The 14,624-nt window shown below is 46.8% G+C and overlaps 1 protein-coding gene across 5 annotated transcripts in view; it reads right to left on the reverse strand.

The window, feature by feature from the left end:
• The window catches only part of MRAS (muscle RAS oncogene homolog), a 52,990-nt gene that overhangs the window by 17,760 nt on the left and 20,606 nt on the right, over window positions 1-14,624 (reverse strand). For all 5 annotated transcript variants that reach the window (XM_034661935.1, XM_034661937.1, XM_034661936.1 and 2 more), the window contains exon 2: window positions 12,595-12,805. In XM_034661935.1, coding sequence (XP_034517826.1) covers window positions 12,595-12,787 — 193 coding nt within the window. In that variant the 5' untranslated portion in view covers window positions 12,788-12,805. The remainder of the gene's footprint in view (window positions 1-12,594; window positions 12,806-14,624) is intronic.

Consider the following 14,624-nt stretch of genomic DNA (forward strand, 5'->3'; position numbering starts at 1 on the left):
TTGCCCCAGAGGATGCTTGCTCCCAAGGCCACCCTCCCGCAGCTGGGGGGGTGGTGGGGCGAGGAGGCCTTGGAATACACTTTCATGAGGTTCCTAGGTTCCCTGACTTGGTGAACACATCACATGTGCGGGTGAATATTCTTTCAGGGAGACGGTCCATGACTTTGGGGAATTCTCCAAGGAGCTGGGAACACCCCACTCTCAAACACATGTCATTCTTGGGGAAGGGAGAGAAGAAAAGAGGAAAGAGGGCAGCAAGGGTTCTCAGCTGGGTCACCAGGAACATCCAGAGAGAGAGAGGATAGCCTGGGAAGGGTCTGGCAACAGAGAGGAGCAAAGAGACAAAGCGTTGGCCTCCAAGCCCACTTCTTCCTCACAACCACTCAGGGCGTGGGGGGAGGTGACATTTTACAGGTAACCTGCTCAGGTTCACACTGCTAGAGAGCAGGAGAGGCAGATTGGAACCCCAGGCTGCCTGGGGCCAAGCCTTGCTCTGCTCCTGGCACTGGCCTGTCTTTGAGCAAGGTGCCAGCAGGGTCACCGAGGCCTGTGAAGAGACACAGGTCTAAATGGAGAGGGTGAAGACAGAACATCTGAGGTCTGCAGACTGAAGAAACAGGCGTGGAGGTGATGCTTCTGACCCCAACCCCACCTGCTTACCCCAAACCCTCCACCTACTCCACACCTGCCCCTGGGCGGCCGCACATAGCTGGGAGGAGAGAGCTCACAGCTCTGCACCTAGCTCCCTTTAAAGTCTTAGCACCGACTTCTGGGGCCCTTAGAACACCCAACATATCTGAACACATCACCGTCCAGTCCTCTCCCACTCCCGGGGCCATGGCTTCCCACCGCCTCCTCTCCTCCAGCCTCCACTCCCAGCTCAGTGTGTGAAACAGAGATCACCAGCTAAATTCCACAAGCTTCCAAATCACCCCACCTCCCAGACAGCAGGAGCCTCACACACTGCTGGGGGAGGCAGGCGCGGCCACTGCAGAAAACAGTTTCGAGTTTCCTCAAAAAGAGAAACGTGGAGTTACCATTTGACCCAGCCGTTCCATGCCCAGGGGCATACCCAAGAGAAGTGAAAACACAGCCACACAAAAACTTGCACAAGAATGTCCAAAGCAGCATTATTCACTGCAGGCCCAATGTGGAAACAACCCAAATGTCCACTAGCAGACGAGTGGATAAAGCAAGCACGGTGCATCCGTATACCAGAATATCACTCACGTATAAAAAGGAATGAAATTCTGGTATAGGCTTCACGATGCACCTCAAAAACAGTCCACAGAGTGAAGAGGCCAGTCTCAAAGGCCACTTACCGTGCACTACTGTTTATATACACGAAATGTCCAAAACAGACGAATCCGTAGGGACAGAAAGTAGATCAGTGGTTTCAGGGGTTGGGGAAGGGGAGGGGAGAATGGGGAATGACTGCTTTAATGGGGTGAGCTTTCCAGGGGGAGACGATGGAAATGTTGAGGAATCCATGGTGATCCAAGTGATTGTTGGTTTGTGAATCAATCAGCAGTCGTGTGTGCACAACTGTGTGTATGTACTAAAAAACACCCGATTGTACACTTCACACGTGAGTTACATCTCAATTAAAAACACTTGTATGAGGACCCCCCTCTTTTCTCTGCAACACACATTCCACCTGTCTTCTTGCTGTGGGGGATGACCTGGCCCTGCTTCTGTCCAAGATCATGCCCTCCAGCCGGGCACTGGGTCCCACCTTCTGTTGCCCAGACAAGGACACTGCACTACTGTGGCCCCTTCCCTCTCTTGCATCATCCATTTCTCTTTTGGTTTGTTTCCACCAGTATGTAAGCATACTATAATTTCTCTCACCTAAAAAAATAAAATGAAGTAAAAAAAATTAACAATAGAAACCCTGCCCCTTGACATCCCATCTCCTTCCAGCTGCGGTCCCTTCTCTGTTCCTCTTTACAGCCACACCCCTTGACTTGTCCATTCTCACTGCCTGCTCTTCCTCCCTTCCACTCTCTCTTGAACACACTATAATCAGACTGTCACTGCTGATCAGTCTATCAAGATTGGTCTTGTCAAGTCACCAACCACATCCGCGTCACTAAATCCAGTGAACGCGGCTCAGTCCTCATCCCTCTGGGCCACCTGCTGACACTGGAAGTGGTTGATGGTTCCCTCATTGTTGGAGAGACTTCTTCACGTGGCCTTGGGATATCACTGTCTCTCAGTTCCTCTCCTACTGCAGTGATTGGTCCTGCTCTGTCCTCTCATCTCCCTACCCTCTAAACGAAGGTGGGTTCCCACACTCAGTCTCTGGACCCCTTCTCTAATCCGCGTTCGCTTTTTGGCCATCTCTCATCTCATGGCTTTTCACGTCCACTCCCAAATGTCCATCTCCAGCCTATACATCTCCCCTTACCCTTACTCCAGACTCTGACATCCGGCTGCCTATCTGACTTCTATTTGCACGTGAGAAAGGCATCTCAGATTTAACATGTCCAAAATTAAAGTCTTGATTCCCTCCCCATACTTGCTTTTCACCAGTCTTCCTAATGTTTTTTTTTTAAGATTTTATTTATTTATTCGACAGAGATAGAGACAGCCAGCGAAAGAGGGAACACAAGCAGAGGGAGTGGGAGAGGAAGAAGCAGGCTCATAGCAGAGGAGCCTGATGTGGGGCTCGATCCCATAACGCCGGGATCACGCCCTGAGCCAAAGGCAGATGCCCAACCGCTGTGCCACCCAGGCGCCCCAGTCTTCCTAATGTTGATAAGTATAACTATTCTAACAGTTGTGCAGGCCAAAGATTCTTCACCCTCTATCCCCACCTCATGCCTATGCTCCATCCACAAATCCTTTTGTTTCCTCCTTCAAAACACATCGAGAAGCTAACTCCTTCTAGCTATCTCCTTCAGCGGTGCCCTAGTCTGCCTGGCTTCTTAACTGCTCTCCCTGATTCTGCCCTGGTTCCTCTATGGTCTATTCTCCACTCCTTTTAAAACACCAGTCAGACTATGTCCCTCCTCTGCTCAAAACCCTCCAATGGCTTCTTATTTTTCTACAATGGCCTGTGAGATCAGTACCTCCCAGCTGTCTCTCTGACCTCTCCTATTAGTGCCCTCACTTGCTCTGCACCCTGGCCTCCTACCTATTCCCCAAACAGGCCAAGCACACCCCTGCCTCAGGGCCTTTGCACCTGATGTTCTGTCTGAGATTCTCTTCCTTTAGGTACAAGTACAGCTTCATCCTTCAAATCTTTGCTCCAACATCACCTTATCAAGTGCTTTGGACATTCTTGTGCAAGTTTTTGTGTGGGTATGTTTTCACTTCTCTTGACCAGCCTACGTAAGATAGCAACCCCTTCCTCACTGTCTGTTTGCTTTACCTTGCCTTATTCTCCTTCACAGCATTTATCACCACCTGACACATTACGTATTTGTTTATGTTCTGTCCCTCCCATTCTAACATAAGCTTCATGAGAGCAGGGACTTGACTTTGTCAAATGCTGCATCCTCAGAGCCCAAAAGAGAGCAAGGCACATGGCAGGTACCCAGAAGTATTTGTTGAATGAATTAGTGAACTCATCCATGTACACAAAACTCAGGGGCCAATCCACACATTGCTGGAGAGGAGAGGTGGTAGCTTCAAGTCGGGGGTCACGCCTCCCTCCTGGAGCTCCCCAGAAGCAGGCAGATGGGTTGGTGGCCTCTCATCTGCACCTGTCATAAGGCCTGTTCTTGAAAGCACCATGCCACCACCATAACTAGTACTATAAATCATATCCAAGCAACCGCAGCAACGGTAGGCATCTTTTGAGGTCTGCTATGTGCCAAGCCCCTTATAAGGTACCTTATTCCCTCCCTCACCCAATAAATAGATGCCAGCTCCAGGCTGGCATTGGAGATATGATGGTGGGCAAAGGACAAGTCTCTCCCTCAAGGAGCTTATAATTTCTATTGTTTCCTTTATTTTTTGCGACAACTCTGAGGGTACATCCCATTTGGGATACAAGCCCCACCAAAGAGGGCACACTGTCTTAGTCCAGAGGCTGTCTGTGCCCAAGGGCAATAAGAACTCACATGTAGGGCAGGGTGACAACAAGCTGGCACTGGCTGCACTGGAGCCTGGGGCAGGTGGCATCACGCTATGCATGGGCAGATGGGTAAGATCTCAAACTTATTAACCTGGCTGGTGCACTCAGCCCAAACCCGTCACAGGACTAAGAGCAATCGACATGAAGTTCTGAAGTCAGGGCAAAACCCAAAAGTAACGGCAGGAGTCTAGGACCGGTCAGCAATGTGAGAGGAACTCCACCTGGGGTTTGGGGTGCAAACCTCCGGACTGACTCTTGGCTGTGCTGTGACTTTGAAGGGGGAGGGGCTCGCATTGCACACACACCATCCTCACGCAGCCTTGCTGAGCTGACTCTAGGTCACTGGCTGATGGGGGCCCCTCAGCTCCCAGTCTGGCTGGTGGGGCTAAGCTGGCACAGAGCAAGAGAAAGATCCTTCGCTTCAGGGTCAGAGGAAGGGGGCTCTAATCAGCTGTGTGACCTTGGACATGCTATTACCCTCGCTGAATCTTGGTCTTCCCTTCCAGGGCCTTGATTGATCAGAGGGCTGCGGCACAGGAGCTGGAGCAGGAGGGGTAAGGGCCCTCAGGGACACAGGACAGCGGCAGTAGCAATTTTCCAATGGCACAGACATAGTTCACCATCTTATCAACTAGGAGCACAGTGCCAGTGCACACTGGCGGAGGCCCAGCTATGCTCACCTGGAAGCTGGAGACACTAATGTCGATGTCGCAGAAGTGTTACTAGGAGGAAATAAGACAATCCCTATAAAGCCCTGGGCACAGGCTCTGCCCTTCCAGAAAAGTCTGGTCAGAAGTAACTGCTCCCACTGCTATGAAGCGGAAGGAGCCACAGTGAGAGAGGGTTTGGGAGGTTGATCTGGCTTCAGTGTACCAGGAAGCACTCCCTAGGCAGCTCAGAGATCAGTGAGTTGCACATTACTGGAAGCATCCAAGCGGTGATGGCTGACGGAACCAGGATAAAGGGTCAGGCGAAGGCCCGCAGGGCTGGATTTCATAATCTGAGGCCCGTGGCCATGTTCCCTCATAAAGGAAACAAGGGAAACTCCCCCCACACCACTGCCAGCAGGAAAAGAGGAGGATGGCTGGAAAGGTGGAAGGATAGGCCAGCTCCGCCTGGACCCCATTCTTAGTTGGGGGGCCATGGAGAAGTGCTTACTCTGAAGCTGGCCTCCCAATTAAAGCCTCTAGGCCAGAAAAGTACACTCAAGAAATGTTCCTTTTGCTCTTGCTGCCCTTCCAATGTTCTTCTTCCCTCCCCCTCCCCAGAAAGAATGCGGATTCGTGTTCAGGGAAAAGCCAGGTCCAGGCTGCTCCGAGAAGACAACAGCACTTGTGTCTGAGGTTTGGGCAGAAGCCAGGGTGGAAACGTCCCAGCTTCTGAGGGTGCAGGAGAAGAGCTGGAGCTTTCACTCTTTGCAAAGACCTAGCTGTTGCTGGGGAGCTAGGGGGACAGAGTGGCTGCAGAGCTGGGCCCAAGAACCCCTAGTGGGAAGAGGTATAAGGAGATTCAGGGCCCACTGCTGTTCTCTGTTGGTGGAAGAAGATGCAAGCTTGGTTGGGCAGAGGGAGGACCGGGAACCATGGAGGAGAGAAGGCCCAGAAACACCTGCCCTTACTGTAAGTGGGCAGAGGACCTGATCAATATCCCACCCTGCAGGACCAAGGCTTGGCTCAAAACAGCAGGCAGCAGGACAGAGTGGGGGATGTGCCCAGCGGAGCCAAGAGGCCCCAGGCCTGGCTCTGCCTCTAGCTAGGTCCGACCTCAGGCAAGTCCCTTCTCCACCTGCACCAGTTCTTTCAGGTGTAAAGTGAGGGGGGTGATAACATAGAGCTCAGGAGCCTTCCAGCCCTAGCCTAACAGAAAAAAACTGGTACACGGGAACTCCAAGACAAAACCATTGAAAACGTGGTGTAAGATCTAAGAATAGATCTTTGTCCACTCATATGCACAGCAGCATTAGTCACAAGAGCCGAAAAGTGGAAACAGCCCGTGTGTCCATTGCTGGATGTGGTATATACATACGGTGGAATAGTATTCAGTCTTAAAAAAGAATAAATGCTGCCGCATGTTATAAGCTGGATGTACCTTGAAGACGCTGCACGAAGCGAAGCCAGCCTGCTGCAGGAGAACGAGTCCCGTGTGCGGCCGCGTCTGTGAAGTACTTAGAGTCGTCAGCCTCAGAGAGACGGACGGCGCATGCTGGCTGCCCGGGGCTGGGGAGGCGAGCGGGGCTTACTGCTGAGTGCGTGCGCGTCACTTGGAGAGGAATAAGTCCGCGGACGGTGTTTGACTGCAGAACGGCGTGCGTGTCATTAACGCCACGCAACTGTACGCTTCAAAATGGCGACCATGCTAGGAGTTGTGTGTATTTTACCGCAATACAAAAACCCACGAGAATAAATACAAAACTTCAAGACTGCCTAAGGCTTGGTTCTTCCTGACCCATGAAACCTGAGAACTGGGGTGGGGTGAGTCCTGGAGCTGGAGAGTGGGGAGGGGGGGAGCTGAGGCAAGCCCACAGCAGAGAGGTGGGCACCAGACAGCGAGGCGGTATTTCCGGAAATGCACCTGCAACGTGACAGGTGAGATGGGGGTCCCGAAGGCCCGGGGCGGGGAGGATTTCAGAGCAGACTTGCTCCAAAGCCTGGGGGTCCCAGACACCGGGGAGCCCGGCTGCTGGCCCTTGAAATCAGCTGCCTCCTGTGTTTCAGATTCTGGGAAAACCAGGCCAATGCGGTCCCTTGAAAGAAAGCAAGAAACAAGTTTGTAAGTAAGCGGGAAGCCTGTGAGAATCTTCGGTGTGGCCACCACAAAGAAGGGCTTTTGAGCAAGCCGAGGAAGAGCACCCGGCCCTCTGAGGGGCCTTGGGTGAGTTGTAAGAAGGGCAGGTGGTGGGGGAGGGCGGTCAGCCTGATAATCCAGGCAGTACTCCCCTCTCCCCAGGATTTCAACGCCTATTCCCAGAGGCACAGGGATCAGTGTGTGAGGTGGGAGAGGATTTTCCCACCCAATCAGACTAACAGAGAATCCAGGACACAAAGGAGAGTTCAAGCCATTGCTAGCTATGTCAGTCTCTCTGTGCTTTATTTTTATGGAGATAACAACAGCTAGCACAACTGCTGTAAGGATTAAAAGAGAACGTATACAAAGTGCTTAGCATAGGGTTTTCACAGAGTAATTGCTCAATAAATATCATTCCTGCCCTCATAATTATCCTCCTTTTTTTCCTCATCATGATCAAGCTGCCATGTTTTTGCTCTTTCTGAATGTGGAGGAAGAGCAACCCCAGAGTTCAGAGCGCTTGGAAGGCATCCCAGGATTAGCCCCTCCCCCAGGATGGTATGGCCTCCAGGGAAGCAGGATGTCCGGGCTCTGGATGCCCTGGGAAAGTCCTGTCTATTCCAGGACGGCAAGCCACCCAGAAGAGTCCAGCCCCAGAGGGTGTCAGAGTTACATTCACGCCTAAATACAACCAGCCTTTGATTAAAGTTCCCAAAATATGGGGCATCCTTTTATTTATTTATTTATGTATTTATTTATTTATTTATAAAAGATTTTATTTATTTATGTGACAGAGAGACAGCCAGTGAGAGAGGGAACACAGCAGGGGAGTGGGAGAGGAAGAAGCAGGCTCCCAGTGGAGGAGCCCGATGTGGGGCTCGATCCCAGAACGCGAGGATCACGCCCTGAGCCGAAGGCAGATGCTTAACATCTGCGCTACCCAGACGCCCCGGGGCATCTTTTAAATGCCAGACTAATTAATATTTAGCTGTAATGTCTTAAGCTTTCCTTTTCTTAATACAAGATCTAATTGAGTGAGGAAGTGTACTAATCTGGGAATCTAATATCTGTGCCTGAGGCAGGCGCTGGGGGGGGCAGTGCCCTAAATTAGGCTTGATTCAGGTGGCAGGTTTAGAGGTATAGCATCCAAGGGGAGCCCAGATGCTTCAGATCAAAAGCTTTGCAAGTTCATGCTTATAAAGTAATGCTTCGGCCAGTATTCCCTTTTCCCTGCTATTGCAGCTGCTATAAATGTTATCACAGGGGCGCCTGGGTTGCTCAGTCGGTGAAGCATCTGCCTTCTGCTCAGGTCATGATCTCAGGGTCCTGGGATTGAACCCCGCATCGGGCTCCCTGCTGCTTCCCCTGCTTGTGCTCTCTTGCCCTCTCTCTCTCAAAATAACAAAACAAAAATAAAAAAAATAAATGTCATCACAAAATCTTCCTAAAAATCACCCCTGAAAACTTTTTCCCCCATCAGAAACTAATCTAATACCCAAACTTACTTTAAGAAAAAGTGAGAGAAGTCAATACGGCTGTATAGAGAAATAATATTTATTGAGCTCCAACTATGTATCAGGCATGGCGTTACTCTCTCTTACATGCATTATGCAACGTTTTTCAGAATGTTTCCTGTGGAAATAGCCCAGAATGATGTGCAAAAAGTGGTCCTTTGGGAAACCCTAAGGACAATATATCCTATCAATGTATCTCCAATATTATGTTTATATATTGACGATTCTTTTAAGTCCCACAGTAAAGAAAGTGGTTATAGTTCTTTAACTCAGTATATCCCAAAGTGTGTCATATATTTGAATGCATAATGTATGAGATGATTTTAGAAAGTGCATAAATATAAGTTTTAAATTTACTGGTTATTTATATATTTATTATATAACACGGCTGGCTCATCAAACCTATGACTGCACATATATTGTTCAGGACCCATTTATTCATTCATTTCACACACATTTACTGAGGACCTACTATGAGCAGTATTCTGGACACTGAGAATAGAGCAGTAAATAAAATAAAGTCCCTCCTCTCAAAAATTTATATTTTATTGGGGAGCAACAAAAACTCAAACAAATATATATATTGAACAAATATATGTTCAACAGTAAAAAGTAGAATAAAGAAAAAGAGTTGTTCGGGGGACAGAATGATGGGGCTGGGGGGGTCTGGGTACTAGCAGAGATGGTTTGGTCATGGAAGACCTCTTTGATAAAGTTAACATTTGAGTGGAGACCTACGCGAAGTGAGAATATATTTCTGAAGGAAGCACATTCTAGGCAGAGAGAATACTAAATGCAAAGCCCCTGAGTTGGGAACGTGCTTGGTTCCTGGTGAATTACTCAAAGTTTCAGGGCTGCAGATGAACCCCTGAAGGATGGTGCTTTTAAAAATTAAGATATAATTAAAATACCATAATAGTCACCCTTTTAAAGTACACAATTCAGTATATATACAAAGTTGTCGCACTTTTTTTAAAGTGATGATTTGGTACTGGTTCTGACCAAGATGGAGTAACAAGGACCAGATTTATCTTCTCGCTTGAAACAACCAAAAATCAGACAAAATAACGGACATTCATAGAACACTCCACCCAACAATGGTAGAATACCCATTCTTTTTGTGTACACATGGAGCATTTAGCCAGAGAGACGAAATCCTGCGTCATAAAACAAGCCTCAGTGAGTTTTAAATAATTTAAATAATACACTGTACATTCTCCGACACAATGAAATTAAAATAGAAACCCATGACAGAAGGATCTCTGGAAAATTCCTAAATATACTTGAAAACTGAATGTTTCTAAGTAACTTATGGGTCGAAGATAATCTCACAAGGGAAATTAGAAAGTGTTTTGAACTGAATGGCAATGAAGACACCGTGTATTAGAGTAGCTGGGATACTGCTACAGAAGTAGTTGAGGGAACTTATGGCACCAAACGAATATCTTGGAAAAGAAGAAATGTTCCAGTCAGTGACCTCAGCTTCCACTTTAAAAAGTTAGAGAAGAACAAATTAAATCCAAAGTAGGCAGACAAAAGGAAATAATGCAGGTAAGAGTGGAAATCAATGGAACCAAATGGGGAAAGTCGAAGGACTCAAGAGCTGGTTCTCTGTGAAAATCAAGGGTATTGCTCCAGCTCTAGCCTGCCTGATTAGGGAAAAGGAGAAGACACAGATGAACAGTATCAGGCATGAGAGAGGCAACACCACTACGAACTCTACCTATATTAAGAAAATAATAAGACAATAACATGAACAACTTATGTCAATAAATTTGGTAACTTTGATGAATTACACAACTTTTTGAAAGACATAAACTACCAAAGCTCACTGAAGAAGAAACAGATAACCTGAATAGCCCTACATTTATTAAAGGAATTGAATTTGAAGTTAAAAATCTCCTGACAAAGAAAACTCCAGCCTCAGATGTCCCCATAGGTGAATTCTACTAAACACCGAAGGAAGAAATAATATCAATTTTGTTCAAACTCTTCCAGAAAACTGAAGAAGATAGCATACTTCTCAATTCATTCTATAAAGCCAGCATTACTCAGACATGACAGGAAAACTACAGACCAATATAGCTCTCAAGAACATTGACACAAAAGTTCTAAACAAAATTTTAGCAAATCAAAGCCAAAAATATGTAAAAGGATAACACATCTTGGCCAGGTGGGATTTATCCCAGGGATTTGATGTTGGGTTAACATTAGAAAAATTAACGTGATTTGCCATATTGACATACTAAAAAAGAAATACCATCTGAGTATCTTAGTAGACACAGAAGAAGCATTTGACAAAAGCTAACATCCACACCTCATAAAAATTCTCAGCAAACTAGAAATAGAAAGGAACTTCCCCAACCTGATAAAGGGAATGTATAAAAAAACCTACAGCTAACATCATACTTTGTGCTGAAAGACTAAAAGCAAGCTTTCTCCTTAAGATCAGGAAGAAGACAAGTATCAGTGAGTGAAATAAGGCAAGAAAAAGAAACAGAAGCCTTTCCAGACTGGAAAAGAAGAAATAAAACTATCTTTACTCACAGACAAGACCATCTCTGCAGAAAATCCAAAGGAATCTATAAAAAAAGCAACTAGAACTAATAAGTGAGTTTAGTAATGTTGCAGGATACAATTAATATACAAAATGCTTCTGTATTTCTATATATTAGCAACAATTTAAAACAGATTTGAAAAACCAGTATCATTTATAATACAGATTGTAGATATAAATCTGACAAAACACGTTAAAGACCTATGCAAGCAAATCTGCAAAACAATTGAGAAAATTAAAGAAGACCTAAAAATGTGGGGAAATACTGTGTTCGTGGGTTGGAAGGCTCAACATCGTTAGGATGTCAATTCTTCTCAAATCTATAGATCTACAGATTTAACACAATCTCAGTCAAAATCTAGAATTTTTTAATTTAACTGATTCTAAAATTCATATGGCGAGCAAAGGACCTAGATGGGCCCAAGCAACTTGGAAAAAGAACAAAATTGGGGATTTAACAAACGTGATTTTAGGACTTCTAGTAAGGTTAGTTATCAAGACAGTGTGGTTTTGGTGCTAAGAGAGACAGATCAAACAAACAGAATATATGGGCAACTAATTTTCATCGAAGGTACAAAGGCAATTCAGTGGAGAGAGGACAACCTTTTCAACAAATAGTGTTGGAACAATTGCATCTCCATATACAAACAAAACAAAACAAAACAAAACAAAACATTGTTCCATACCTCACACCATATACAAAAATTAACTCAGGTGGATCATAGACCTAAATACAGAACCGAAAGCCATTAAACGGCTAGAAGAAAACACAGGAGAAAACCTTTGTGACCTTGGGTTAGGCAAATATTTTAGACACAACACGAAAAGCACAATCCATGAAAGAACCAACCAATAAACTGGACTTCATCAAAATTACAAATTCTAGTCTTTGAAAGACGCGGTTAAGAGAATGAAAAACATGCCACAGACTGGAAGAAAACACTTGCAAATCACATAGCTGACAGAGGACTTGTATCCCAGTGGTTTTCCAAGCTCCCCTCCTAAAAGGACAGTCTATCCCTAGCGGCTCTTTGTTAAAGAGACTCAGACAGTATAAAGTCCTAACCAACAAGACCCTGGAGCAGCGGTTCTCTACTGTAGCATCACCTGGAGGGCTTGTTAGAACAGACTGCTGGGCTCCACCCTCAGAATTTCTGAATCAGTAGAGCCTGAGGGTTTTCATTTCTGATAAGCTCCCTAGTAATGCTTAGGCTGCTGCCCTGAACACCACGATCTGCGAACTGCTAATGTAGGCCAATTTAGACTAAACTAGAAACAAAGTCAAATGCAAGATTTTCCCTCCAAAGTGAAAATAAACTATGCTCACTAAAAAATAAATTATCCCCCCTTCTTTTTATTAGCCGGAGACATCTGTAAATGCTAATCAGCGCTTCTGATCAGCAAGCAATAACAAACATGACATCACTGAGTTGGCATGATTCTAGCCTTGCCTCTTTGTTGAATACACATGTTGGTTTCCACAAAGCTGTTCAGAATTCACTCTGGAAAACATACATGTCCTTATATCAACCATGCCACAAGGACAACATGAAAGAAGCCATGAGGCCCCAGTGCAACTTCCCCTGACCCTCCCCCACCCCCGACCACCCCCACTCCCACCACCGTCCCATGCAGGGCTGCCATCCGGGTCTCACCATCCAGGATGGCCCACTGATTGTCAATCTCTGTGTGTTTCAGGTAGGAGTCTTCGATGGTGGGGTCGTAGTCAGGCACGAAGATCTTCTGGAAAAACTGGATGGTGAGGGCACTCTTGCCCACACCCCCATCTCCCACCACCACCAGCTTGTACGTGGGGAGGTTGTCACTGGGGACGGCACTGGTTGCCATGTTTCTGGTAGGTCAGACCTGGGGAAGCAAGACATGTGTAATGAGGTAGGGAGCTATTTCCTTTCTGACTTTATAGAGTAATAAATACTCCCAATTACATATTGATTCAATCATTTATTGAATATCAACTATGTGCCACACCAGGTCTTGGGGACACTGTACTACGAGACACCATGAGGCCTTTAACAAGTACAGCCAAAAGCCATGTCAAAGAAGCATTTCCACCACTGAAGTCTGCCCTATTCCTAAACAGGTAAACATGTGCGTGCACGTCTGAGCAGGGATGGCACCTTTTACATCAGCTCTGGTCATGGAACTGGTGTGCCCAGAAGGATTTGAGGTTGCCTGAGCTAAGGGAAGTTTGGCCATAACAGCCTCGTGTGCGGAGTTCAAGATCTCCGTGCCCCACCCCCTCAGAATTTAGTGACCCTGGCTCCTTTCCCTCAGTCTCCTTGCCCCTTGTCATGCAGAAAGTTGTGCTGGACTCTCTTGGCATCTGGTCAACCCCTGTGTTAGCTGGGCAGGAGGAACAGGGGGAGCAGGGCTAAGTTTTGTTTTAATGATGTTGAGTCCAGCTAAGGCAGTGATTCTCAACCAGGGGCAATTCTGCCCCCCAGGGACATTTGCAATATCCGGGGATAATTTGGGTTGTTAAAACCAAGCGGGTGTTACTGGCGTCCAGTCAGCAGAGGCCAAGGCTGTGCCTACACATCCTATAATGAATGCGCAGGGCAGCAGCCCCCCCAACAAAGAATTATCCTCCATCCTAAGATGTCAATAGTGCTAATGAGCTAAGGTGACAAGCAGGGGCTGGAAACATGGGGCCAGGATTCTAAAGAATAATTGAGCCTTAACAGCTAAGGACTGCTTGTGAAGAGGTGACAGCAGAGAAGTGAAGAGTGATCTTTGGAAGCAACGTCATAAAGTGACAAGGAGGAGAGGGAGGCAGGGAGCATGGAAGGAGCACTCAGAAAAGGGTGGCTGCCAGGGACCTCAGCTGCTAACTGCAGACCCCGCCAGGGTGCCAAGGAGAACAATGCCACCTCCTGCTAAGGGGGCACTCCTGGGGAGCACAAGCACTGACCTGGTGTCAAGGGCGTGCAAGCTTGATCTTGCCTCAGGATACTAGACAAGAAAGACTCTGCACAAGCTGGGAGGCAGAAAGGCATGGTGTAGGTGTGATGGGGACACTTAAGGGTGTGGATTGGGTGTCCTGCGTGCCTTGCTGCTGCTTGGGAAGGCCACGCCAAGCCGTACTTTCCTTACCTATCAGATGAAAGGGCTGGATTTTTTACGGTTATTTGCAGCCCTAAGAGAGTGCTCAATTCTAATTATCAACAGTAAGGGTGGTAGACACAAATGTGGGTTATGTGGCCACACTGATTTGCATGGGGCTACGGGCGAGAGTCATTGCAAAACGCTCTGCAGTTACTGAAGCTAGATGTTGACATTTAGGATTTCCCTGCAGTGTGAGGAAATAGAGGCGCTTTTATACACTGCGGGTGAGCATGTAAATCCATCCCGATTGGACTGAGAATACATTCGCATAAATACTTGAAATTTAAAATGACATACCGTCTCTCGAAGCCATATGGCATATGAGAGTTTATTCTAGGAAGTAATCAGGCAAGTGTACAAAGATGTGAGGAACAGGGGGAAAATGGAAATCACTTAAATGTTGGGGTGGGGGAAAGTAAAGAAAACGTTAGCTACACAATGCAATACTATGCAGCCATTAAAAAGGATGATGGTCCCTAACCTAGAGAAGTTTATATTATGCATGAAAAAAGCCCCAAACAGGCTGCAAAACCACAGGTTCATATGACTGCACTTCCAT

This window comes from Ailuropoda melanoleuca, chromosome 6 (assembly GCF_002007445.2).
Source record: "Ailuropoda melanoleuca isolate Jingjing chromosome 6, ASM200744v2, whole genome shotgun sequence".
In the NCBI taxonomy this organism is placed as follows: domain Eukaryota; kingdom Metazoa; phylum Chordata; class Mammalia; order Carnivora; family Ursidae; genus Ailuropoda; species Ailuropoda melanoleuca.